General features: G+C 36.4%; 1 protein-coding gene across 1 annotated transcript in view; it reads left to right on the top strand.

Moving 5' to 3' along the window:
* The window catches only part of LOC308514521 (solute carrier organic anion transporter family member 1B3-like), a gene marked incomplete at both ends in the record, with an annotated part of 41,599 nt that extends 14,817 nt beyond the window's left edge, over positions 1–26,782 (top strand). The window contains 11 exons of the mRNA XM_081084695.1: positions 172–290; positions 827–973; positions 1,382–1,480; positions 3,929–4,171; positions 8,059–8,223; positions 9,531–9,726; positions 13,899–14,064; positions 19,027–19,211; positions 21,613–21,677; positions 23,423–23,540; positions 26,593–26,782. Coding sequence (XP_080940821.1) covers positions 172–290; positions 827–973; positions 1,382–1,480; positions 3,929–4,171; positions 8,059–8,223; positions 9,531–9,726; positions 13,899–14,064; positions 19,027–19,211; positions 21,613–21,677; positions 23,423–23,540; positions 26,593–26,782 — 1,693 coding nt within the window. The remainder of the gene's footprint in view (positions 1–171; positions 291–826; positions 974–1,381; positions 1,481–3,928; positions 4,172–8,058; positions 8,224–9,530; positions 9,727–13,898; positions 14,065–19,026; positions 19,212–21,612; positions 21,678–23,422; positions 23,541–26,592) is intronic.
* Between the last annotated feature and the right edge of the window lie 782 nt (positions 26,783–27,564).

Here is a 27,564-nt window from a genome sequence, read left to right as displayed (position 1 = left end):
TTCAATCCCTAGTCAGGGCACATATAAGAGTCAATCAATGAAGGCATAGATGCATAGGTGGGTGGCATAGTGAATTGATGTTTCTCTCTCTCTCTCTCTCTCTCTCTCTCTCTCTCTCTCTCTCTCATCAATAAACATTTTAAAAAGTTAAATCTAGTGATTTTCTTACAGTTACAGGTATTCTAAAGAAGCCTTTATTAATCCACTAGAGAACTTAACATCAAGCTTGCCAACCTGTTCAATTAGTCAAAATGTGTTACTCAAAACATCACCAGAGAAAGAGGGAAAAGGTAAGGATTGAATTGACACTAGTGAATATTAGCATCACTAATAAATATTCTAAAATTTATCAACTTAATTACATCTGTAAAAATGATTAGCAAAATTGATTTAAAACAAATAGGAAAAAACACTTGCATTTTACAATAGTGTTAATATATTATACATAAAGAGCTTTTAGAAAAATAAAAAGAGTAATATTTTGGTAGGAAATAGGCAAAATATGTGCATTTAAAATAAAGAGGGAAGTGAATATATAAATTAAAATGGTACTTTACTTTCTGTGAAAAAATTGGAAATTGTTACACCAAGATTTTTTTTTACCTATTACAACACAAATCATAATATATAATTACAAATTATAACACCCATTAAAGGGTTTTCTGCCTTGTATGAAAAGATTAAAAATAAAAATAAGTGAGGTAGAGAAAAAGATACATTTATGTTTTGCTGGGAATGTACAACTCTTTGGATGTTAATTTTCAATATAGTAAAGAACAAAAATATGAATATCTGATTAAAATAAAACACTCTCTTGCCTACATAGGTTGGGAAAAGGAATCTGACTCATATACATGGGTATATGTCCTAATGGGCAATTTACTTCGTGGAATTGGGGAAAGCCCCATACAACCCTTGGGGATTTCTTACCTGGATGATTTTGCTAAAGAAGGAGAGACTTCTTTTTATATAGGTAATGTACAGAACAATATTAGTTTTTATGATTATTTTCCTTGGGTCTACCATTGAAATAATAGGGTTTCTTAATTTATTCTTTTTTCACTTTTTATTAAATTTATTGGGGTGACACTACTTAACAAAATTATACAGGTTTCAGGTGCACAATTATATAATGTGTCATCTGTATGCTGTATTGTGTGCTCATCACCCCAAGTCAAGTTTCCTTCCACACCATATATCCCCCCAAACTCTCCTCCACCTCCCCTAAACCCCCTCCCCTGGCTATCACCATCAGTCATTCTTTTATTTATTAAAAGTTTTATTTGGAAAAAATGTATTGCATAATGTTACTTTTAAGAACATATTGAATAAGAACCATGCATTTCTGGCATCTGATAAAATAGTTTTGTAATATTTTCAGGTATTTTGTTTGCAATAGGAATGATTGGTCCAGTCCTCGGCTTTACAGTGGGATCTCTGTTTTCTAAAATGTATGTGGATATTGGATATGTAGATCTGAGTAAGTATAATCAGAACAAGGTAACATGATAATGCTTTCCAAGTACAGGACATCATTCCAAATTAATTTAATTAATTCTTTCAATAGTCCTTTGCTGACAATCAGAAGTTACAGATAGGAAATAAATGTATTAATAGCCAGAATAGCCCTAGTCGGTTTTGCTCAGTGGATAGAGCGTCAGTCTGTGGACCAAAGGGTCCCGGGTTCGATTCCAGTCAAGGGCACACACCTCAGTTGCAGGCTCCTCCCCGGCCCAGGCCCTGGTTAGGGCTCATGCAGGAGGCAACCAATCAATGTGTTTCTCTCGCATCCATATTTCTCTCTGTCTTCCCCTCTCTCTCTTCCATCCTCTCTAAAAATCAATGGAAAAATATTCTTGGGTGAGGATGAACAAAAAAAAAATAAAAATAATAAAATACCCATTCCTTTAAAAATAAATAAATAACCAGAATAAAAATAAAATTCATCTCCTGTCTAAACCAGACTTTTACCACTAAGTATATAATAAAAATTATTGTAACAAACTTGCTTAAGATTAGTTTATCCAAAATAATTGCATAATTGCAGGTTTCTCAAATATGCCCTGTAATATCACCTCCCTGCATTTATCCTTGGAAAACCTTCTCTCCATTTTCTATTTGAATAGTTCTTAAAACATTTTCCAAATTGTGGCTTCTGTTCAGAGAAAACTTACTACACCCTCTTCAGAGAAACCATATGGCCCAAAGTTCAGTGCCCCTATTAGTCATCAAGAGCATGCCTTTATTGTAACCTTTATGCAATTAACCATAAACATTAGTGCACTTACCTGTCATCTCTTTTAGAACATATCAGGATGGTCTCTGACTTCACATATAATAAGTAATTAGTGTTTGTGAATAAACAAATCTTATTTTCTATCTCACCAGGACTTGAACAGATCTCCAAGGAGATCAAAGGACTCATTTCCATAATGGAGTAGACATCATAGTAGGCCAATAATAACCACAAACTTGAAAGTGTTTTATAATATAAAGCTAAAGCCAGTATCTGTTGAAATGTTGTACATTTATTTTGGAAATGTAATTAGAGTTTAGGTTCACATTCTGTACATTTCTACTCATACATCTCCACATACATCGTTGTTTTTATCACTAATAATACAGAAATAAATTGTTAAAGTCTGTAGGATGATCATTTTGTAACCTCTTTTCTATAATCAGAAATCACTACTCACAATATTTTAGAATTCCTGGTGATTCCATTTCTACCGCTGAATGCTTAGATCTTATTACATCTTTCTTATTCAGCCATGACTATGATGTAAATATATGATAAAGTATATACTCAGCCTCAAGCTATTCTTTCATGCAGAAATTTGGATCCAGCCTTAACAAGATATTCTGATTAGTTTTCAAAAAAATCCAGATTTTTCTGTAGAATTTTTTAAATTTTTAAGACAGTGTGTGAGCTAAAGAAAATACTTCGATAGGCCATGTTTAGTTATATTGTGACTTCTAGTTCCTGTATGTAGACCAGTGATAGAATAAGAAAAATGCTATCAAAAGATATTTCTGACAGATGAATAATTAGCATATAGATGGAGTCACTGCTTTTACAATTGTTTCCTAAAATCTGAGTTGCTGATATGAAACAATATTACCATATAAATCAATTCTAAACCCAGATCTGTGCGTACTTGAAAGCTACTTCATGAAATAGAATGGATAATTTATTTCTATACAGTTTTAAATAAAGTCAATATTTTTTCATGTCACTAAGTTTTCTGATAGATCCACATATAGTGCTAATATTAATGTGCTTCAAACTTCTATGATGTGTGTGTACATGTGTCTGGGTATGTGTGTATCTGTTGTGCTTTCTTACTACTTAGAATGTTTACTTTATGCTCGCTGAAATAGCTCATTTATATTTGTTTAGATATAGTGTGTACATCTTTCTCATGAATGCTGTGCTGTCAAAGAGTTGGAAATGCAGGTTTCTGGAGGAGGAGGGAGGAAACTCCATGATTGGCTGTGAGAAATTCTTGCAAAGTTCTGTAAATATCATCCTGGTGCTTTCTTAACCTCAGCAGATGGTGCCAATAGTTTTCAGACAATAACAAGGAATAATATGCCTTTCATAACTGATATTTCAATGGTTTGCAGGCTTAAAAGTTCAATGATGGCAATTGTCCAGTCATGTCACCAGAAAAGCTACCAAGTTCACACCAGCTCAGGCAATGACATGACTGATTCCTGGACAACAGCAATCATATGATGTCATTAAATTTGGGGCTTACCCTAATTTAAGAGATGACAAAGTATGGAAAAAGAAAATAGAGTCTCAGAACTGATAAAATATAGTTTATTTGTTTATCATGGAGGAGAGCAATCATTACCACTATTGCCCAGAATTTACTGCATTTCAAAATAATTTTTATTGTCCTATTCTAATTCTTTATTATAGGCAATATCAGAATAACTCCTAAGGACTCTCGTTGGGTTGGTGCTTGGTGGCTTAGTTTCCTTTTTGCTGGAATATTATCCATTATGTCTTCCATACCATTCTTTTTCCTTCCCAAAAATCTGGATAAACCACAGAAAGAAAGGAAAGTTTCAGTATCTTTGCATGAGTTCAAAACAAATGAGGAAAGGAGTCAAATGACTTTTCCAATAGACCAGGAGCAGAAGGTGACTGAAAACATAACTGGTAAGCATTTCATATTTATTGTCACTTGGAATTGTTAATCCCAGAGAAAGGGAGGAATGAGTATTCCAGAATAATAGGTTATACTCAAATCATCTAGAGTTGGCTTTGTTCTGCACTAAAGTGAGCTGAATTATTATTCTAAGATCACTACTAAGATTAGCAAATGTTTTCTGAACAATGATATACTCTCTGAAGAGAAAAGGATTAGGTTTGTGGTGTTTAGCAGGGAGAAATCAACCAAAGACTAAAAATATCTGTTGCTTCTAAAACGAGAGAGTATATATTCATTTCAAAATAATATGCTGTACACTATGAGGGCTAAAAGGACTGTTATATGTTACTCATTCATTCACTTATTCACAAATGGTACCAGGCACCGTACTATGCCCTGGTGATAGAATATTGCCTCTATTTTCCAAGAATTTACAATCTAGTGGATTGTACCAAGAAGCATATAGACACCTGCAATACAATCTATGGTAAAGTTAAATGTGAGAAATTATGAACCCGGCCAGTGTGGCTCAGTGGTTGAGCATCAGCCTATTAACCAGGAGGTCGTGGTTTGATTCTCAGTCAGGACATATGCCCAAGTTTCAGGCTCAATCCCCACTAGGAGGCATGCAGGAGGTGGCCGACCAATGATTCTCTTTCATCATTGATGTTTCTCTCTCTCTCCCCCTCCCTTCCTCTCTGAAATAAATAAAAATATATTCTTTAAGAAAAGAAATTACGAGTGCCTATAAATTGGGCAGGTTAACTATTGTTACATGGAGAGATGGAGTAAGGAGAAGGAAGACAGAGGTTTCCCTCTAGATAATTAGAGTAAGACTTTTTTTCTTGGTAATCATATAGCAGAAGTTTGCTTACATAAATATTTAAAAATGGAGCAGAAGCAATAGTAGTCGTTAAGATTATCGAAGTCAGTCAAGTGGGTAATGATCCGCCACCATTTGATAGTGCTGGTCCTTTCAAACAGAAGCCCTGAGGGCTAATGGAAAACAAGCAAGGAGCAGTAATCTGGACAATGCCTAGCAGCATTCCGAGCAAGGTGGTTGAAACAAGGGGGTGTTAGTGCAGTTTTCACATTGCACAGAAATGGTGGAATATAAAAACCAAAGCAGGGCAATGCCTAAACCCTTGGCAACCTTTTCAAGTTAAAAGTTGAGGTGAATTAAATATTTTCAGATGTACCCAAGCACTCCCTCTCACCAGTTCTTACACTCACTCACTTTACTGTTATTTTATCCTCCCCATCATTCTAATCCAAAAGCAATGGTGTGATGAAGCCAGCTTGTATTGGCTTGTGAGAGTGGACTGTTCGTTTTCCAGCTACCCTGGAAGCTTAATATTGGATATTATGTGAGAATTTAGCATTTATTACTTTGGAAATTTGGAAATACTACAAATCAGGCCTTGCTTTCCCAAGTCTCAGTTGCTAAACATTTACCAGCACATCACTAAGTTAGAAGTTTCTGAAATTTAACATACACACTAAAAATAGAATACCAAGAAAATTTCACTTGGTCTAGGCTGTTTCCACTGTAACAAATCAAAGCCATGAGAAGTAGTGGGTTGGCTATAAGGAACTTGGTTGACTGTGAGCCCAAACAGAATGGAGAGGATGATGGATATGCAAAAAAAGAACAGTTGTAAACATCATCTATACTATCAATTGTGTTTATAGAATAATGATCATAAAAGTAAAGAAGTCCTTAATTATGTGCTGCTAGGAATAGATGAAATATCTAAGAACACTTAGAAAAAACAATATTGGCTTTGTTGTATATGGGTTTTTTTAAAACTTTTCTTATTGATTTCAGAGAGGAAGGGGGAGAGAGAGAGAGCTAGAAACATTAATGATGAGAAAGAATCATTGATTGGCTGCTTCCTGCACGCCCCCCAATGGGGACCAAGCAACCCGGGCATGTGCCCTTGACCGGAATCGAACCTGGGACCCTTCAGTCCCCAGGCCAATGCACTGAGCCAAACCAGCTAGGGCTGTTGTACATGTTTTGAATAGAAATAAGACTAATTGTTTACGAAGAAATATTTCAGTTAATTACAAAAACAATTGTAAAAAAAATAATAAACAATAAGAATTAGCCAAAAATGGAGCAAAACTTTTTCTGAGGTTCTTAGCTTAATGTCACTTGTATTGATCTAACTATTGAAGATACATAGTGAATCATGATTGTGTGGAAGTTCAGACTAGACAACACCCAAGTTCCTACCCACCTCAAAAATTCAATGGTTTGATGAACTCATCTGCTTCATTTCTTTTGACCCAATGTCACAACTCATTTAGAATGCCTCACAGGTCAGGCATCCATGTCATTTTGGAGTCACATGGAGAAAAGTTTAGCATTTTGGCCTAACATTTTTAAATATTATTTATTCCTGCTATAAACCTCCTTGTCTTTTCTTTTTTCCTCTTCTACACCCTTTGCCCTCACCCTCCTTTCTTCTTACTATAAGCAGATGAAACTACTTTTTAGTTGCCATTGGAAAGAAGGCTTGATTCAGACTATATTTAATGAAAACCTTTAGTGATCTACAGACCTTTCAAAGCTCATGTCATTCATCTCTCAATAGCCATATCTGGTTTGGATTTTTAGACTCTGATACTTTCTCCTGTTTTTTTAAGTAGCTCCTTCCACTTTAGCTCCTAATACAGCTGGTTAATCATAGATCCAGGTCACACCATTCTTGCCATGGACAGAAGTTATGAATTTGTTATGCATCTATTTGTAGGCACAGGTGGCTGTACTATTATTGTCATAAATGTCACCTGAGACACATCATTATTCTTTTCCTGTCCTTGCACCTTCAGAAAGGTAATATATAATAGTGCCAGCTTTACTGAGGCAGTATTTTATTGTGGAAAAGCTTTATACCAGGAAACAAAAGATCTGTGTCCTGGTTCTAAATAGATCTTTATTATTTTTGAACCTTAGTCTTCTTATTTCTGTGAGCTTTGGATTATACTATCTTTAAGGTGAATTTCTACTTAACAATTGTTAATACTAGAGGCCTGGTGCACAAAATCGGTGCACTAGGGGGGTCCCTCAGCCCTGCCTGCGCCCTCTCACAGCCTGGGACCCCTTGGGGGATGTCCTCCTGCCGGGTTAGGCCCTATCCCTGGCTTAGGCCTGGCAGGCAGACATCCCTTTTGCAATCCGGGATCCTTGGCTCCTTACCACCCACCTGCTTGCTCCTTACCGCTCTGCTCACTGCTCCTTAGTGCTGCCGTGGAGGCAGAAGAGGCTCCCGCCACCTCCGCTGTGCTCACCAGCCATGAGCCCGGCTTCTGGCTGAGCAGCACTCCCCTTGAGGGAGCACACTGACATGCATTGAGTATCTGCCCTCTGGTGGTCAGTGTGCATCATAGCGACTAGTCACTCTGGTCATCCTGCCATAATGGTCACTTAGGTTTTTATTATATAGATAGTAATTATATTATTAAGTGCTAATAAATAAGAGACATTGCATGTCTTCTTCACTTTTGTTTCTTGAGCACCTAGCATATTGCCTGGTACCCAGTTGAAAACCAAATATTTGTTGAATGAATGAATAAATTAATTAATCATGTATGTAGTTGTATGGTCGAGTGACAAAAACTAACCAAATGCAAAGTGAACAAAGCGAGTTGCAAACAACATGTATATATGATCCCATCTAGGTAAAATGAACTAACTAAATAAAAATGTCTATATGGAAAAAAATGGAAAGAATATATAATAAACTGTTGATAGGATTGGCAGGTATTCTGACTTTCTGTGCTATCTATTTGTATAATATTAAATGTTATGTAACTTATTTATAAAATTAAGGTATTAATATATATTTAACTTAATTATTGTATTTTCTTTATACTTCTGTTTTTATAGGTTTTTTCCAGTCCTTAAAAAGCATCCTTACCAATCCCTTATATGTTTTATTTTTGATTTTGACATTGATACAATCCAGTGCCTATATTGGTATTATTACTTTTGTCTTCAAATACATAGAACAACAATATGGTCAGTCAGCATCGGAGACCAACATAGTGCTTGGTAAGACACATTGCCTCTGTTTGCTTGATAAGCAATGTACGACAAAGTAATTGAGTTCTAAGTGACATTTTGTTGTGAAGGCAACTTCGTATTTTAGTAAATATAATTTCAATTTATTCTTTTGCAAATATTATCAAATTTTTCCATTTTGTGATGCCATCTTTGTTCTGTATTTGAAGTGCTATCTCATATTATTTTTGAATAGATAAATTCCTGAAGAAAAAAATTGCACATAAATGGAACATTTAGACATGGTATCTGCATAATTGGATCTTAAAATGTAGTGCTGAAATCCACAGACAAATCCTTTTTAATGTAATCATTATATTTTCATAATTCATGAACTTTGAATCAGGATCCAGCTACTTACAAAAAAATAGAACATTGATGTATCCCAAAGAAAAGCAGTTTAAACAAATCATTGATGTCTACATAATTCAAAACAAATACCATAGAGCAGAGAGGGGTCTTTTACTACAATATCTATTTCCTATGACATAGTGAAACTTGCTTATGAAGGAATGGCTTTCCTATATCATTCTTCACCTACATCCAGTACAGTAGTAACTTAATAAATATTTGATAAATTAAATTGAATTTATCAAGTGGCATGTGAGTAGGTCATAAATAAACAAGAAAATATTATTTATGTATGATGCTCAAATTGAACTTAAAAGTCTGAACTGTAAGAGTTAATTTTGTTCCCAGTAATGTTCCCAGCCTGAATTTTCTTTGTTAGAGTGGTCTTCATATTTAATAACTCTTGATGGACAATGAAAGGGAAGCCTTATAAGAGGGACCAACCAGGTTTAATACTGTATACAGGCCTTTTTATCACCTCAGGGTATGTGTGTGTGTTTGAACGAATAAAGAAGAGATAGTAATTCAAGTATTCAATTCTAAAATGCTGAGCAAATTTGGTATGCGTTTTTAAGAACTGGAACTCTTCGTTTTGAGGAGATGTGAAGGATTTTAGATGGTAGGATGAACGTCTCATAGGCATGAAGATGATGTTTTGTTGTTTTCCAAGGGAAAAAGTATCTCATAGAAAGTATCTGTTCAGACATAAAAATATTCTCAGTCACTGACTTTTGCTGTTGGGGAAACAAAGCCCTCAGCATTGGCAAGAAAAAATCATTTTTATCTCTCCCATATGGTACACTGGTACCCTACTTCCAACCAGGCTTGCCAGTCTTAAGAAATAATGAGATTATAATGAACTTGGTTGATATACACTGCGTTTCATATGTAAAGACATTCCAGAATAACTGTATGTATATAATTACTATTTTTTCTTTTATCTCTAGGATTCATAACCATACCAACTATTGCCACTGGAATGTTTGCAGGAGGATATATCATTAAAAGATTCAAATTTACCTTGCTTGGACTTGCCAAATATTTATTTTCTATCAACGTATTGACACTCCTACTTTACCTATTAAATTTTGCACTAATCTGTGAAAGCAAATCAGTTGCTGGCCTAACCTTGACCTATGATGGGTTTGTATATATCAATATATCAGTTGCACAATGCATAAACTCTCAATGTAAAAGACTTTAAAGAAACCAGGGTAGATGATAATTTTAACTAAACTTCCTTTTGAGAGAAATTTCTAACTTACAAATTCCTAAAAAGTACATTTTTAAGATTAAAAAATCTTTTCTTATTCCTTGCTTTTAAAAAAGTTTATAATAATAGTTACCATGTATGGGATGCTTACAATGAGTGATGGACACTTTTATCCCCATTTTATGGTTAGGAAAAGCAAGGTTTAGAGCAGTGATGGCGAACCTTTTGAGCTCGGCATGTCAGCATTGAAAAACCCTAACTTAACTCTGGTGCCGTGTCACATATAGAAATTTTTTGATATTTGCAAACATAGTAAAACAAAGACTTATATTTTTGTTATTTATTTTATATATTAAAATGCCATTTAACAAAGAAAAATCAACCAAAAAAATGAATTCGCGTGTCACCTCTGACACGCGTGTCATAGGTTCGCCAGCACTGGTTTAGAGAATATGCAGATTATATGGCTAGCAATGTTAAGATTCTGACTTAAATTTAGGGTTTTTTACTCCAGAATTCTTAGTCTTAACCGTTATAATCTTGGATAGATCATGAGATGAATACAAATGACATTGTCCAAAAGCAACTGAACTATCTGTATCTGCAGTTAATTTTTATGTTTAACAACTACTTTTTTAAAAATATATTTTATTGATTTTTTACAGAGAAGAAGGGAGAGGGATAGAGAGTTAGAAACATTGATGAGAAAGAAATATCAATCAGCTGCCTCCTGCACACCTCCTACTGGGGATGTGCCCGCAGCCAAGGTACATGCCCTTGACCAGAATCGAACCTGGGACCCTTCAGTCCTCAGGCCGACACTCTATCCACTGAGCCAAACTGGTTAGGGCTAACAACTACTTTTATAAGAAAACATTGTACCAATGAATTCTCCATTTCTGTAAACTAATACTGCTTCTTCTAGTAATGTCTACTTTGACAGAATTGATAAGCATCCTATATATAATTGCATATCACATCCTAGAAAACCTTTCATTTCTATTATTATTTTCAAATATTGTTAAGTATTTCTACCCCAAATCAAGGGCAAGATTCCTGTGCAGATTTCTTATCATCTCCTAAATACAGCCGAAAAACTTGAGCTCAGGAAGGTTCACATTCAAGCAACAAGCAAGGATCCCTGACTCACAGTTTAGTAACCATGCTCCTTGGTGACCCTTATTGTTGGCGCAAAGCTTTTACACTCTGGATCCTATGAAGCATCAATTTTAACTTGTCAAATATTCCCACATTTCCTTACTTAAGCATCACCCTATTCTTGGAGGCTTGACAATCTAGCCTTGCATTTATCTCTTCACTTCCTCCTAATCCTGACTGTGGTTGATTATTTCTATACAGCATCACCCACTCTAGTAAGTCAAGCTCCAGAGTACCTACCACATTAAACTTTAACAGTAAAAGAATGGTAGTGATCATGCAGCCCAACCCTCTTATAATCCCTTTTTTTATTAGTTGAGACTCAGATAAACTACGACTTGTCTGCAGTCCTACAATGCCTCCAGAATGGCACCACATCACATCATTGGTTCAAGGGCTCCCTGGTTGCCGGGGCAGGCTTTAGCTTTTAGCCAGTTCCCTGAAAACAAGTACAGTAACTGTGCCATAATTCGAAAGAAGGCAGCTACAGTCCTCTGGGATTTTTTTCAATCAGTAAATTTTGCCGAGTGCTTTCTTAAAGGTCAAGACGATGCCCTCATGGAATTCATAGTCTAATGATAGTAAACAACAGAACCAATGTATTCAGCATTTATGAAATGCTAGCCACTGGGGTAAGTTTTAAAAGTATGAATTAGTGCAGAGGTTCTCAGAATGTGGCCTGAGGGTCTATAGGGGTCCCTGAAAGCTTATTCTAGTGTCAACAAATTTTAAAGTAATTTTTAAATGATACCAAGACAGTATTTGTCTTTTCCAGTCTCATGTTCTCATGAATGTATAGTGATATTTTCTAAGCCTACAAGACATGCAATGATAACACCAGTCTGATGGCTAATGATATGTGTGCTTGTGCATTCTCATGCATTAAAGTTTTCTTAGCATTGATTTCTAATAGAGTATATATCAACAGATATACCCACTTGAACAAAAAACTTTGAGAGTCCCAAAACTTTTGAGTGTGAAGAGCTACTAAGAACAAAATGTTTGAGAACTGCCAAATTAATATTTTTCCAAAAAAAATCCCATGAGATTGATGCTATTATATATGACTTACAAATGACAAAATTGATTTTAGAAAGAATAGTTACATTGTTAACATGGCAGAATTAATGTGAACACAGGAGTTTCGATTGCAATGTCTGGACTGGGTCATTAATCATTAAATTTAACCACTTCCAGTTGTATGTCCCCAAGCAGAATTGGATATAAGATGCTTTTTAGTAAAATTAATGATAATAGAATTTTGGAACTTCAGAATCTACTTTTTTCTTTTTTATGTAAATTATATTTTCATTCAAAGATAGTTTATCAATCTATTATCAAGATTTTACCAAAAGCCAAAATATAGTTTCAAAAATCTATAAGTGGAAAAGTAATTACAAAGAGTTCTGTTTTGTCATTTTAGCAATGTTTTAAGATTATATTTTAGCCCTAACCGGTTTGGCTCAGTGGATAGAGCATCGGCCTGCGGACTGAAGGGCCCCAGATTCAATTCCGGTCAAGGGCATGTACTTTGGTTAGGGGCACATCCCCAGTAGGGGGTGTGCAGGAGGCAGCTGATCAATGTTTCTCTCTCATCGATGTTTCTAACTATCCCTCTCCCTTCTTCTCTGTAAAAAATCAATAAAATATATTTTAAAATAAAGATTATATTTTATAAATATAACCATGTTTTACAGTTAGTCAATATAAAGGATGTTGTAGTTTCATTTAAAAAAATAAATGGAGTGTTTCTAGTCTTTCTCAACAGATTGTTTTTTTCTTGATTTTTAAAAAATTAATCCTTAGGGATTCTGCTTTAACCATGTTAAATTATTTTCCTATGTAATGAAAATATAACATTTAAAATTCAAATTAGTTAAATAACATTCACAGATTTGGAGGACTTTACAATGAGTTGGGAGGAACCTTCATCTAATGTCATTACCTTTCTAAAGAGAAACTGAGTAACAGAAAAATAAAGTGACTTATTTAATGAGTAATTTCGTGATAGAGTCACAAAATCTCTTGTCTACATCTCACCTATCCTCTTTGCTTTCTTTTTGTTGTTTTACCTTATCTTTATCATAAATTATATCTGGATAAAGATGGAGGATGAAAAAGTGAATAAGTCCTATAAAACTTTGCTATTTTGGCTTCATTGCTCATCAAATTTCTCTATCGAATTAAAGGACATGGCTTTCCCTTATTTCCCCTTTCTTCCTTTCTCCTCTCTCCTCTCTCCCTTCTATTCCCCTCCTCTCTCCTTCCTTTCCCTTCCTTTTTCTTCTGTTCACTTCCCCTCTCTCCCCCTTTCCTCCCCCTCCTCCCCCTCCTCCTCCTCTTCTCCCCTTCTCCCCCTCCTCCTCCTCTTCTCCTCCTCCTCTTCTCCCCCTCCTCCTCCTCTTCTTCCTCCTCCCCCTCCTCCCCCTCCTCCTCCCCCTCCTCCCCCTCCTCCTCCTCCTCCTCCTCCTCCTCCTCTTCTCCCCTCCTCCTCCTCTTCCTCCTCCTCCTCCTCCCCCTCCTCCTCCTCCTCCTCCTCCTCCTCCTCCTCCTCCTCCTCCTCCTCCTTCTTCTTCTTCTTCTTCTTCTTCTTCTTCTTCTTCTTCTTCTTCTAAAATATATATTTTATTGATTTTTTACAGAGAGGAAGGGAGAGGGATAGAGAGTTAGAAGCATCGATGAGAGAGAAACATTGACCAGCTGCCTCCTGCACACCCCCTACTGGGGATGTGCCCCCAACCAAGGTACATGCCCTTGACCAGAATCTAACCTGGGACCCTTCAGTCCACAGGCCGATGCTCTATCCACTGAGCCAAACCGGTTAGGCCTTCTCCTCTCCTCCTTCTCCTTCTCCTTCTCCTTCTCCTTCTCCTTCTCCTTCTTCTTTTCCTCTGTTCTTCTTCTTCTCCTCTGTTTTTGATATATGTCTATCATATCTTTCCAGAAATAATCCAGTGTCATCTCACATAAATGTACCACTTTCGTATTGCAACTCAGACTGCAATTGTGATGAAACTGAATGGGAACCAGTCTGTGGGGGCAATGGAATAACTTACATATCACCTTGTCTAGCAGGATGTAAATCTTCAAGTGGCAATAAAAAATCTATGGTGAGTATTAGGTGTGTTTTTTTTCTCTTCTCCCCTAATCAGAATCACAGATTTGATTTACAAATTATTTGTCAGATTTCTCTCTTTTTTAATTTTACTTTGATTGTTAACACTATTACAGATGTCCCAATTTCCCTCCCTTGGCCAACCTCCACCCAGCCCCCACCCACCCTTCATCTGGCCACCACCACACTGTTGTCTGTGTCTATAGATTTTACATATATTTTCTTTGGCTAATCACTTCATCTTCTTTCATCCAGTTCCCCTTCCCCACTGACAACTGTCAATCTATTCTGTGTGTCCATACCTCTGTTTCTATTTTGTTCATCAGTTTATTTTATTCATTAGATTCCACATATAAGTGAGATCATATGGTATTTGTCTTTCTCTGACTGGCTTATTTCACTTAGCATAATAATATCCAGGTCCACTTATGCTGTTGCAAAAGGTAAGAATTCTTTTCCTTTTTTTTATAGCTATGCAGTATTCCATGGTGTAAATATACCATAGTTCTTTTGTCTATTCATTTACTGATGGGCATTTGGGACATTTCCAGATCTTGGCTATCCTATATAATAAAGAGGTAATATGCAAATTGACCATCATGCCCTCACACAAAATGGCCACCCTTATGTGGGCACAAGATGGCCACCACAAGATGGCTGGCAGGCAAGGGCATTTGTGGGCAATCAGGCCAGCAGGGGAGGGTAGTTAGGGGTGACCAGGCCTGCAGGGGAGGGCAGTTAGGGGCAACCAGGCCTGAAAGGGAGGGCAGTTGGGGGCAACCAGACCGGCAGGGGAGGGCAGTTGGGAGCAACCAGGCCTGAAAGGGAGGGCAGTTGGAGGTGACCAGGCTGGCAGGAGAGGGCAGTTGGCGGTGACCAGGCCTACAGGGGAAGGCAGTTGGGGGGGTACCAGGCCTGCAGGGGAGGGCAGTTGGGGGGGACCAGGCCTGCAGGGGAGGGCAGTTAGGGTTGACCAGGCTAGCAGGAGAGGGCAGGTAGGGGCGACCAGTCCTGCAGGGCAGGGCAGTGGGGGGCAATCGGGCTGGCAAGGGAGCAGTTAGGTGTCGATCAGGCTGGCAGGGGAGTGGTTAGGGGGTGGATCAAGCTGGCAGGCAGAAGCAGTCAGGGGTAATCAGGCAGGCCAGCAGGTGAGTGATTGGGAGCCAGCAGTCCTGGATTGTGAAAGGGATGTCTGACTGCCAAAAGGATCGGGCCTAAACCGGCAGTCAGACATCCCCCAAGGGGTCCCAGATTGGAGAGTGTGCAGGCTGAGCTCAGGGATACCCCCCACCCCAGTGCATGAATTTTGTGCACCGGGCCTCTAATTGTAAATAAAACTGCTATGACCATAGGAGTGCATATTTTTTATAGTTGGTGTTTCAGGAATCTTAGGATATATTCCCAGAAAAAGGATCACTGGGTCAAAAGGCAATTGCACTTTTAATTTTTTGATAAACCTCCATACTGTTTCCCATGATAGCTGCACCAGTCTGCATTCCCACCAACAGTGCACTAGGGTTCCCTTTCTCCACATCCTCACCAGCACTTTTCATTTGTTGATTTACTGTTGATAGCCATTCTGACAGGCATGAACGGATATCTTATTATGGTTTTAATTTGCATCTCTCTGGTGATTAGTGATGGTGTCTTTTTTCCTCTATATCTATGTTCCTCTCTATTTCTTCTTAAAATAGCCTCTTTAGCATTTATTCCAATACTTGTTTGGTGGTAATAAACTCCTTTAGCTTTTTCTGTCTGGGAAGCTTTTTTTCCCCTTTAATTTTAAATGATACCTTTCTGGATCAAGCAGTCTTAGCTGCAGATCTTTGCAATACTTCACTTTGAATACTTCATGCCAGTCTCTCTGAGTGTTCCTGTTGAGAAATCAGCTGACAGACTTATGATAACTCACTTTTAAGTAAATAACTATCTCTCTCTCTTGCTACCTTTGAGATTCTCTCTTTATCTTTAATCTTTGCCATTTTAATTATGATGTGTCTTGGTGTGGGTTTCTTTGAGTTCATCTTGATTGGAATTCTCTGTGCTTCCTGAATCTGTGTGACTTTTCCCTTCACCAGGTTAGGGAAGTTTTCTGCCATTATTTCTTCAAACAGGTTCTCTACCCCTTGCACTCTCCTCTTCTTCTTTTGGTACCCCTATTATGTGGATGTTGTTACACTTGATGTAGTCCCAGAGGTTTTTTAGACTTTCTTCATTTCTTTTAATTCCCTTTTCTTTTTGTTGCTCTGCTTGGGTGCTTACTGTTATCTTGTCCTCTGATTCATGGATTCAATCCTCTGCTTCATCTAACCTGCTGTTGATTCCTTCTAATGTTTTCTTAATTTCAGATATAGTATTCTTCATTTCTGACTGGTTCATTTTTATGATTTCTGTGTTCTTTTTAATGCTTAATCTCTTTGCTTAAGTTCTCACTGAGATTATTCATTTTTGAGCATCCTTATAACCACTATTTTAAACTCTACATCTGGTATTTTAGTTGCTTCCATTTCATCCATTTCATTTAATTCCTTTTCTCCACATCCTCACCAGCACTTTTCATTTGTTGATTTACTGATGATAGCCATTCTGACAGGCATGAACGGATATCTTATTATGGTTTTAATTTGCATCTCTCTGGTATTTCTCTTATACTTTTGTTGAGAGAATTTTTCTTTGTCTCCCCATTTTTTCTCTGTGTATTAGGTAGATTTGCTATGATTCCTAAACTTGTTATAATGGCTTTATGATGGAGGTGTCTTGTTGGGCTCAGTGGCACAACCTTTCAAATCACCCAAGCTCTGTGCTCCAGAAATGTTTTTTGTGGGTTATGTGCACATCCTGTTATAGTTGAGTCTTGAATGTTGAAAGCTGTTTGCCCTTTTATGTGTGGAGTTGACCCTTCAGGCTGGGTGACTATAATGGTAAACTTCATTCACTGTGTATGAGATGTTATGTAGGGGCTACCCCCTCCCCCCATTCCCTTAGATGGAGTTGTTCCCAGCAGGAATCCAACTCTGGGTGTGTGACCTGGGTAGCTAGTTGGGTCAGTCCCTGGTGTGGTGTGAAGCCCACCACTGGTTGGGTTGGTTCTGAGTCTACTTCAATGAATTTCAGGTACAGGTCACTGTCAACATTGTATGTAACCAACCTTGGGCTGCCTATCTGTAGCTACCATGCTGTTCACATTTGTGTCTGTGTCTACTGGACCTGAGTGTGCATGGGAGGGGCAAATCTGTGTAAAAGTGTCGGCTTCCTTCAGGTTAGAACTCAGGGCGGGGGGCAGATCTGTAAAAAGACTGAGGCTCCCTGAGGTCCACCTCTACCTGTTGGCTATGCCGCCTCCCCTGAGGTTGCTTCATCTTCCTCCAGAGCTCTCCAAAGAATGACTGTAGTGTGAGCCCAGGCTAGCCTAGATCCACAGCCTCTTCTCCTGGTTGTAAGCTCAGTAGGATGGGGCAACTGGGATCAGGAGGATCGAGCTAGTGAGTCCCTTTCTTGGGGATCATGCAGGTAGCACTCAATGAGAGGAAAGTAGCCCCTACTTCAAAGCCAAACCCCTCAGTCTCTGCCACAGTCTCCAACTCTAGTTCCCTCTAGGAGGGGTCCCTGCAGTTTCAGGTTTGGTACAGTCAACCATCCCCTCTGCAGGAGAGACTCAGCCACCCTGGGGATAGATCAAATGTCTCTCTTGGAGATAATGCCAGCCCAGCCCACAAGGGGTGAGGGGAGGGAGGGGAGCTAAGCACTTGGTCCCAGACCCAGACAATAGCCTCACACTTTGAATATTTCTGCTCTGAGCCACTCTTTCTTCTCCACCCCCCACCCCCACCCCAGCCCCCCCGCCGCCCTGCAGAACTACACCCAGTGGAGGTACCCAGGACTTGGCAGGGCTAATCCAAACAGCCTCCCATTGTGGATGGTGCCCACTAGCTTGTAGGAGGGAAGTGAGCACTTCTTCCTCTTCCTGGGGTAGCGCTAGCTGAACTCACAAGAGTGATTAGATTTGCCTCCCCACAATGTAGCCACACAGCCTAGCTCTCACCCTTCTGGCTCCTGAACAGAAGCAAAATTAAATCTCAAAAATCATTTGTTCCTAAGTTTTCTCCTTCTATGTTCTATTAGGGTATTCTGTTGGATTTAATAAGATCTGGTAATAAGATCATCTATTCCAGCGATTCTCAACCTGTGGGTCGCAAACCCTTTGGCAGTCGAACGACCCTTTCACAGGGCTCACCTAAGACCATCCTGCATATCAGATTTTTACATTAGGATTCATAACAGTAGCAACATTACAGTTATGAAGTAGCAATGAAAATAATTTTATGGTTGGGTCACAACATGAGGAACTGTATTTAAAGGACCAGAAGGTTGAGAACCACTGATATAATCTCATTATGCTCTTGAATGTAGTGTTTACTGCCAAGGTAGAATTCCATCATCCCTGACTGGCCACTTTTCCCCTGGACTCTGCCTTATTCCAATGAAGGACTCTGCCTACTTCCAGGTTTTGGCCCCTTCCAAACTACTATATTTTCTGAATTCCTTGGGAAATCCCTCCTCAAGAAATGTCCTTGATACTTAGTAGATATTGTTAAAGAGAGTAATTAGGTGTGTTATACATAGCAAACGTGAGTGAAGAGAGATAGTAAAAGAATTTATATTAATTAGAAAATTACATACAGAGTTTCAGACATTAATTTCTTCTATTCTTTCCTAATTTTTAAATGAGAAATGAATTAAATGTTAATGGTGATTTATTTATTTTTTCTAGAAGGGAATCCAGGAAACTATTTTGCCTTTCAACTATTAAACAACTGTATTTTTAGACTATTTTATTTAAAATCTGTAATTATTTTAGTTTGAATAAATGAGACTTCCTTAACTATAATGGACTGTATTTATAGACCAATCATATTGTGCAGATATATTCTGTAATATTTCAAAAACTGTTTTTTAGGTGTTTCATAACTGTAGTTGTGTAGAAGCAACTGGTTTCCAGAACAAAAGTAACTCAGTGATTTTGGGTGCATGCCCAAGAGATGGTCAGTGTGTAAAAAAATTTTATATGTATATAGCAGTGCAAATCCTGAATTCGTTTACCTCTTCATTGGGAACTGTCTCAACTGTCATGCTGGTTTTTAAGTGAGTATAATTTTTTTTAAATGTTTTTTATGTATATTAGATATAAACACACCTAATAATGTACATATTTTTCCATAATATATTTGGAACCCAAATTCATACTTTGTTACACTTTAATGTTCTAAGGATGCATTCTCTTAGGATTATTGTGATACTTCAATGTCATCATTAATCATAATCTAGCTCTGATTCTTACATTATAAAAATATAGATTCTATACTTGCTCCTCTTGCTAAGAATATTAAAACACAGACTGATTGGTAATTGCTTCAATCCTTAAAAAACTTCTGTTGTGATTCTAAATGAACTTTTAATTTTGAAACGCCTTATATCCTAATGAGCCTGTCAGAATGAATTACCTATTAATTTTATTTGAAGAAAACATTTAGGAACCATGCTGTATAATATAAAGTCTATAATATTCCAAAGCTTTTAATCCACTCCTAGAATGGTTTTTGACCTAGTCTCTCAAATACCTTCACAGACAAAAGAAAAATATATGAACAGAATTCATTCCTTTCTTCACTCATTAAACAAATATTTAGAACTGTGCTTGATAAATAAATAAATATATATATATATATACATATACACCATGGTGAATAAAACAGACAAAGTACCTATTCCTATACAGTTTAGAGTCTGACAAGGAAGACTGACATAAGATAAATAAGCTAATAAGCTTAAAAATATACACATAATTACAAATTATCATTAATACTCATAAAGAAAAAGAGTTCTATTGAGAGAATTAAAAGGGAAACCTAATTTAGGATTGAAGTGAGGAGCTTCAAGGAAGAAGACTCAAAGAGCACTTTTCCAAAAAATGACATTTAATCTGAAGGTCTAGACTTGCAGTGGTTCTCAACCTGTGGGTCGCAAGCCCTTTGGGGGTCTAATGACCCTTTCACAGGGGTCGCCTAAGACTATCAGAAAACACATATATAATTACATATTGTTTTTGTGATTAATCACTATGCTTTAATTATGTTCAATTTGTAACAATGAAATTGGGGGTCACCACAACATGAGGAACTGTATTAAAGGGTCACGGCATTAGGAAAGTTGAGAACCACTGAGAATAAGTTAAAGTTAGCCAAATGAAGAACTTCACAGGTCTAGGTGCCAATGCTCAAGGCAGGAAAGAACTGGTGTGTTTGAGGAATTCAAAGAAGCCTGTTGGTTGAAACATAGTTAATAAAAGAGAAATGCACAAGATAAAACTGCAGGGTTAGGAAGGTATCAGATAAGACAAGCCCTATCGGTGAAAGTAATTTTTCAATCGCCTAAAATTGAAAACATAAATACTTGAATGTAGGTCTTAAGAACATATATGTATAATTATGGTGACCTGGGTAAGCATCTAAATATACTTATAAGACCTAGATAGTTGACTACAAGTAACTGTCAGCCAACCGCATGACATGGAAGGGCAAAAACAAACAAACAAATGTATTGACTTTTGTAAAAATGAATATAGCCCTATACATTGAGTCTACAGTTGTTTAAATTATACTCTGACCCCGAGTATTGTGAAATTTTTATACTAATTTATTTCACAGATACTACTCCACCTTAATATAAATGTTGTCTACTCAAAAGGAGAAGTCTTCCATATTTCCCAAATTGCAGATTTTAACTTACAGAAAATCATCTCAGGACTTCATATTAGCTTGCATCTCAACCAGTCTTAGCTTCTTAGTTTAAAATCTCTCATGAAGAAAACTGGGGTTTGAGAGATCTTTGTTCCATCATTGGTGGAATTTTATCATATTGAGAAAGTGGTTAAGATTAACATTACCATATGTCAAAAACAGGCATTGATCTCTCACCAGCCTTTGATTTTATCAAAAGAAAACTTTTGGGAAGCAGACTCTAAAATAAAAATATACATTAAAATTAGACACTAAAGTACAGATAATTTTGACCCCCACCCCTGTGGTTGTATTATGTAGTTCCTGAATCATATTAGTCAACTTTTCTGTTAACAGCAATGACAGAAATAAGATGGTAGAAAGAGTTGTGCTGTGACCTAGACCGAAAGTGTGTGCTCATGGCCTGTCAACTAAATAAAGCACACAGATTCAATTTCTTCCTAGACATAATAAAGTCTGTTCTGACCACTATCTTATAGGATTTCATAAGGAGCCAATGTGAAAATGTTTGTTAAATTGTCCTGAAATCATAATGCATTAAATAAATAAGGTAAAAATAATTATTGTTATCATTCAGCTTTTTCCTTTTCAAACAACTGAAAATGTAATTTTAAATAAAGTCCGCTATTTACTTAAGGGTTTTTATTCAACCATGAAGAACAATGACACAGAAATGTTTTAATATTGAACTCAGTTTGGCACTTTAAAGATGCTTTAATGAAGTTTTTGCTTTTATTTTATTTCAGAAATGTTCAGCCTGAACTGAAATCACTTGCAGTGGGTTTCCATACACTCACTATACGAGCACTAGGTATGATAAATAGGTTATAAATTCAAGACATAAATTTTCACATCAAAGCTCAAAGACAGAATATAATTAATTTCAAATTTTAAGAAAGTAAAAAAAAAGTATAAATAAATTTGATTTCCACTTTTGTGATAAATGACAAATAATATGTGACAGAGGAAAACTGGGTGAATTAAAAGAGAATTTGTTAATTCTGGTTCAAATCCATCTTTAACTAGAATAAGGCATCATATTTGTTTTACACTTTTCCAGCACAAAAATAGATGGTCTGTAAAGTTTATTTTGTTTTGTTTTACTTTCAGACTTAAGAATATTTCTTCCCATTGGCAGAGTAGTGGGCCTTCCTTTTACACTGAGGGGGTTAAAACAGCTCAGGGGGGGCCTGGGAATGCAGTCAGACTGAGACTACAAAACTACAGAAGTGGACTTAACGCTACCTCACTTCCCACTGCCTAGTTCTCTAGGCTGGGGCAGCTAACTTTTATCAGAAGTTTAAAATGCAAGAGGAAATGAGAACTAAAAGAAATGAGCATGTTAGAATAAGGGAGTGTTTTGAATGAAAGCTAGGGAAATTTCAGGGTTTGTTGTTTCCTATCTCCAGATCCAATGGAGAGGCCTTCCTCCATAATCTAGAGCACAGAAGCTAGCAGATGAACATAGAATTTGGGGAGCCAGATATGCTGAAATGAGACTGAGGATAAAGGAAGTTCCTCTATGACATAAAATAGAATAAAAAAGGAATTTTGTCATCCTAGTTTGTGGGCATCCTATTTTGATATGTCCAAAATATGACACAATGGAACCTATTGCTTCTATGGAAAAAATACCTACTGACTACCAATTCAAAAACAATTGGGGAGGAAGTCTTGGTGTTGGCACTTACCTTTTAATTTTTTTAAAAATGGATTTGAAAATCTCCTGCTTTGGCAGCAGTTACGCTGAGAGCTTTTTCATTTCCCTGCGAAGTAATGTCTATTTCCACTCCTCCAGCTCTCTTTGCCAAAAAAAAGTGGTGGAGAGTGTCCTAGCCGCCTTGGCTCAGTGGATAGAGCGTTGGCCTGTGGACTAAACGGTCCCAGGTTCAATTCCAGTCAAGGGCACATGCCCGGGTTGTGGAGGGAGGCTGGAGCAAGGCAGTGGATCAATCATTCTCTCTCATCATTAATGTTTCTCTCTCTCTCCCTCTCCCGTCCTCTCTGAAATCAATAAAAAAAAAATTTAAATTTTTTTAAAAAGGGGGGATATGAACCAATATAACATTCATATTTTACAAACAACATTCTTCTTTTCACCAATCAGGCTTAAATCAATTGGCACTATAAGAAGAACAGAGTATACAGGCATATAGTGTTCCTATGTGTGGTGGTAAGGGTGAGAGTTGATAAAAGATGTCTGTGCTATTATATATGGTTTCAGTTTTGGAATATTTTTAAATTTTTGTCAAATTTATTGTGGTGACATTGGATAAAAAGATTATATGTTTCAAGGATACATTTCTATGATATATGATCTCTATATTGCATTGTGTGTTCACCACCCAAAGTCAAATCATTCTGTCACCATATATTTGACCCCTTTTACCCTTTGAGGTTCCCAATAATCTTGATTCTTGAGTAGAGTTAGGCTAAAACAATGGAAGAGTCCTGCAAAGTTTTTAACTTTTTACTTAATCCCAAATGTATCAATGTGGATCACACCATTACATTTGAAAGGTGTTCCTTGGATTGACATTTCGTCTCATGTTGCAGGGGGAATTCTAGCTCCTATATATTTTGGGGCTCTGATTGATAGATCATGTATGAAGTGGTCCATCATTAGCTCTGGGAAGCAAGGTTCTTGTAGGATATATAATTCCTCACTTTATGGGTAAGTTGTCATTAATGTGTTTTATTAATTTGTTCTTCTTTGATTAACTTAAAGAATTTAAAGAATGATATATTATTGACAGTATAATAATAGTATTAATTATAGCCATCATTTAATGAACTATATCCAGTGTTGTAGCAGCAATCTGGTATCTCATTTTAATACTCATAGAAACTGTAGAATATGATTATTTATCTCCTTTTCTTTAAGTATGAAGAAACTAAAATTTAAAGAGAATGAATAATGCTCAAATATCACACAGCTAGTGACAAAAGGATCTTGGATTTCTACCCAAATCTCTTTTGTTTCCAAACATTCCCCTCATACAGCAGCTATATTCAATGGTCTCTGACTTCTCTTTGAAGATACAAAATAATCATCTGGGGCTCTAATCATAGGCCAATGGAAAACAAAGAGGAAAGAATCATTTCTATACTATTCTATTCATAAGGCAATAACTAGGTAGACAGCTAGAAAAATTGTGGAAATGATATGTTAACTGTAAATAAAAATTAATTGCAGATTAATCAAACATTAAAATTTGAAAATACAAGTATTAGAAGAAATTATGATAGAAATTGTTTTAATTATCTAGGAAGCAGGAATGTGTTTCTAAGTGTGACCCAAATCCTCAAAACCATAGTAGAAAAAAAAAGATAAAATATTTTTAAAACATTGTATCACAAAACTTATCTTAAGCAAAGTTCAAAGACAAAAGTTAAACTGGAAAAAGAATGTGTAACTTACAACATAGACACAAGGAAAATGTCCTAAACATATAAAGAGCTTTTTAAAAATTGAGAATAAACAATGCCATATGCTGGCAATGATGTGGAACAACAGGAACTCTTATTGCTGGTGAGAAGGCAAAATGGTACCGCCAGTTTAAAAAGTCTGACAGTTTCTTACAAAGCTAAACTTAGGGTTATTGTATAATCAAGTAATTGTGCTCCTAATCATTTACTCAAATGAGCTGGAAACATATATCCACATAAAAGCCTACACTTTTATATTTATAGCAGCTTTATTCATAATTGCCAAAATATAGAAGCAAACATCATGTCCCTCAGTAGGTAAGTAGGTAAACAAACTGTGGTACATTTATACAACAGAATTTTATTCAATAATAAAAAAAAGAGCTATCACGCTAAAAACAAAACAAAAAAAGACAAGGCAGTAACCTAAATGTACATTGCTAAGTGAAAGAAGGCAGTCTGAAAAAGCTACATACTTTATGATTCAAACTTCATAATCTTTCCCAAAATTTGCACCATTTCAGCCAGCTAGAAATAGCTATCCCTCTTTATAATTCTATGCACTTTGGAGCTCACTCACAGGCCTTATCACTTTTTCTTTGGTCAATTGTGTTCATTGCCTAAAATACTACATTGCAAAGTAATTGCATAAAGATGGCTTAATGTGCAACTTTTTAAAACAGCAGTGTGCTCACCAATGAGTACTCAACAAAAAGTTAAATTGTCATCTAGTGATTTTTTGGATTTATTATTTTGAGGTAACCGTATAATTGTTCATTGATTTTTATCTAGCATAGACAAAGAATATCAACAATTGCTAATTCAAAGAATAGAAATATATTTTTATATTGATTCTAAATTTAAACACATCTTATTCAAATTTTCTCAATAATAATCGCATAATAAGAAACCCATATTAATTTTTCTTGGTGGCAGTGAAAGCTTTGAAAAGCTTAACATTAGTGTATTGCTACTTGACATACCCAAGCATGAAGCAAATATTTTTGTAGATTTTAAAATATTTCTTTCATTATATTTGGTACACCACAAGATCCTACAGCAATTTTAGTGAACTTAAGTTTAAACAGGTCAAAATTATATGATTAATGCCATTCATCTTCAATCAAAACTAATAAGTGTTCAAAATATTTTTTTGTATAAAACTTGTTGACATTTAGTTAACACTGTCTTGAGGCCAGTGAGTGATTCCTAACCTACTAGGTCAATGGTCATCAATCTTTCCTGCTCATTATAATCACCTGAGACGCATTTAAAATATACTAATTTCTGTGTCACACCTTCAGAGACATTTTATTTAATTTGCCGAAGAATGTGGCCTAGACGTGGGAGTTTTGAAATCTCTTCAGGTGGTTTTAATGTGCAGCCACAATTGAGAATCCCAGGAATAGACCATGTGTGCTACATCCTTTCATGTGGTTTTGTTAAATACTTCCAGGAGGCCACACTGCAGGGCATTTTGGACTGCATTTAGCCAATAAACTAAACAGTGGCTCCTGGTTCAATCGAAATGGATTCAATTTTATTATCTCAGTCAACTCATTTCCTTTATAATCTATTACATTCCACATAAACTAATCTGTCTTTGAGAAAGTTAAAGCATTCCAAATATACCTCACTTTAATTTTTTTACTTATTAAATTGATTGGGGTGACATTCGTCAACATGAACATATTGGTTTCATGTGTGGCTTTCTGTGTTACAAGATTTGTATATTGCACCATGTGCCCACCACCCAAGTCAAATCTTCTCCTGTCACCTCATATTGGAACCCCCTTTTTTCCCCACCCCTTCCCTCTGGCAACCACTACTCTGCTGTTTGTGTTCGTAACTTAAAGTTTTATATTCCACACATGAGCAAAATCATATGGTTCTTAGCTTTTTCTGTCTGATTTATTTCAGTACATAATGTTCTCAAGGTCCATCTATGTTGTTGCAAATGGCACTATTTCATCCTTTCTTATGGCTGAGTAGTATTCCATGTGTATACTAGTATGTACCACACCTTCTTTATCCGGTCCTCACTTTATAGAAAGCACTGGGTAGATCATTAATCAGCCTTAGATTCTGTGGCTAAATATTTCATTTAAAATAATAAAGACTTCCTTGTGCTCCAATAAAAAGAATAACTAGAATTGCTGCCTTAATATTTTCATGAATAATTTCAAACATCGTTTCTTTGTTTTCTTCCTTTAAGGTCTTCTGAATACTGGAGAGAAGCATTGTAAAGTGTTTCACACAGTTTAAAATAAAAACTGACTTTCTTTCTCTTTTCACAGAAAGACCTTCTTGGGCTTGATTGAGAGCTTAAAATTCACAACAGTTATTTTGTTTATTGTATTTATTTATGCTATGAAAAAAGTGTATCAAGGAAAAGATACCAAGGCATCAGAAAATAGAAGAAAATCTGTGAATGAAGCAAACGTAGGATTCTTAAATAATGATGGTGGTGCTGTACCTTCTGCCTGAGCCGACTGTGAAACAGATGTGTAAGGGTTGAAAAAAAAAGTCTTTTCTTGCTGGGTTTCCAACCAACATTGTACGAATTCAATAGGATGTTATTTTTGTGTATTTTCTGGTCCTTTTACTAACTATTCCCATACTCTTTACATATGATGGGGCAATGAATTGCCTATGAATTTACAATAATGAAACAAACTATAAATGAAAATGAATGTGAGTACTCATTGTTATATGACTGTGCATTTGTGGTTAAGATTAGAATATATGAACCATACAAATTTTTTTTAATTAAATCTTTATTGTTCAGATTATTACAGTTGTTCCTTTTTTTCCCCCATAGTTCCCCTCCACCCAGTTCCCACCCTACCCTCTGCCCTCATCCATAGGTGCATGATTTTTGTCCATTCTCTTCCTGTACCCCCACACCCCTTTATTCCCCAGAATTGTCAGTCCACTCCCTTTCTATGCCCCTGATTCTATTATATTCAGCAGTTTATTCTCTTCATCAGATTTTTTATTCACTTGATTTTTAGATTCACTTGTTGATAGATATGTATTTGTTGTTCATAATTTGTATCTTTACCTTTTTCTTCTTCCTCTTCTTAAAGCATGGGTCCTCAAACTATGGCCCGCGGGCCACATGCAAATACAAATATTGTATTTGTTCCGGTTTTGTTTTTTTACTTCAAAATAAGATATGTGCAGTGTGCATAAGAATTTGTTCATAGTTTTTTTTAAAAAAACTATAGTCCGGCCCTCCAACGGTCTGAGGGACAGTGACCTGGCCC

Source organism: Myotis nattereri (assembly GCF_964212035.1).
Source record: "Myotis nattereri genome assembly, chromosome: 2".
Taxonomy (NCBI): domain Eukaryota; kingdom Metazoa; phylum Chordata; class Mammalia; order Chiroptera; family Vespertilionidae; genus Myotis; species Myotis nattereri.
The sequence above is the reverse complement of the archived record's forward strand: the minus strand, read 5'-3'. Positions and strand labels throughout refer to the sequence as shown.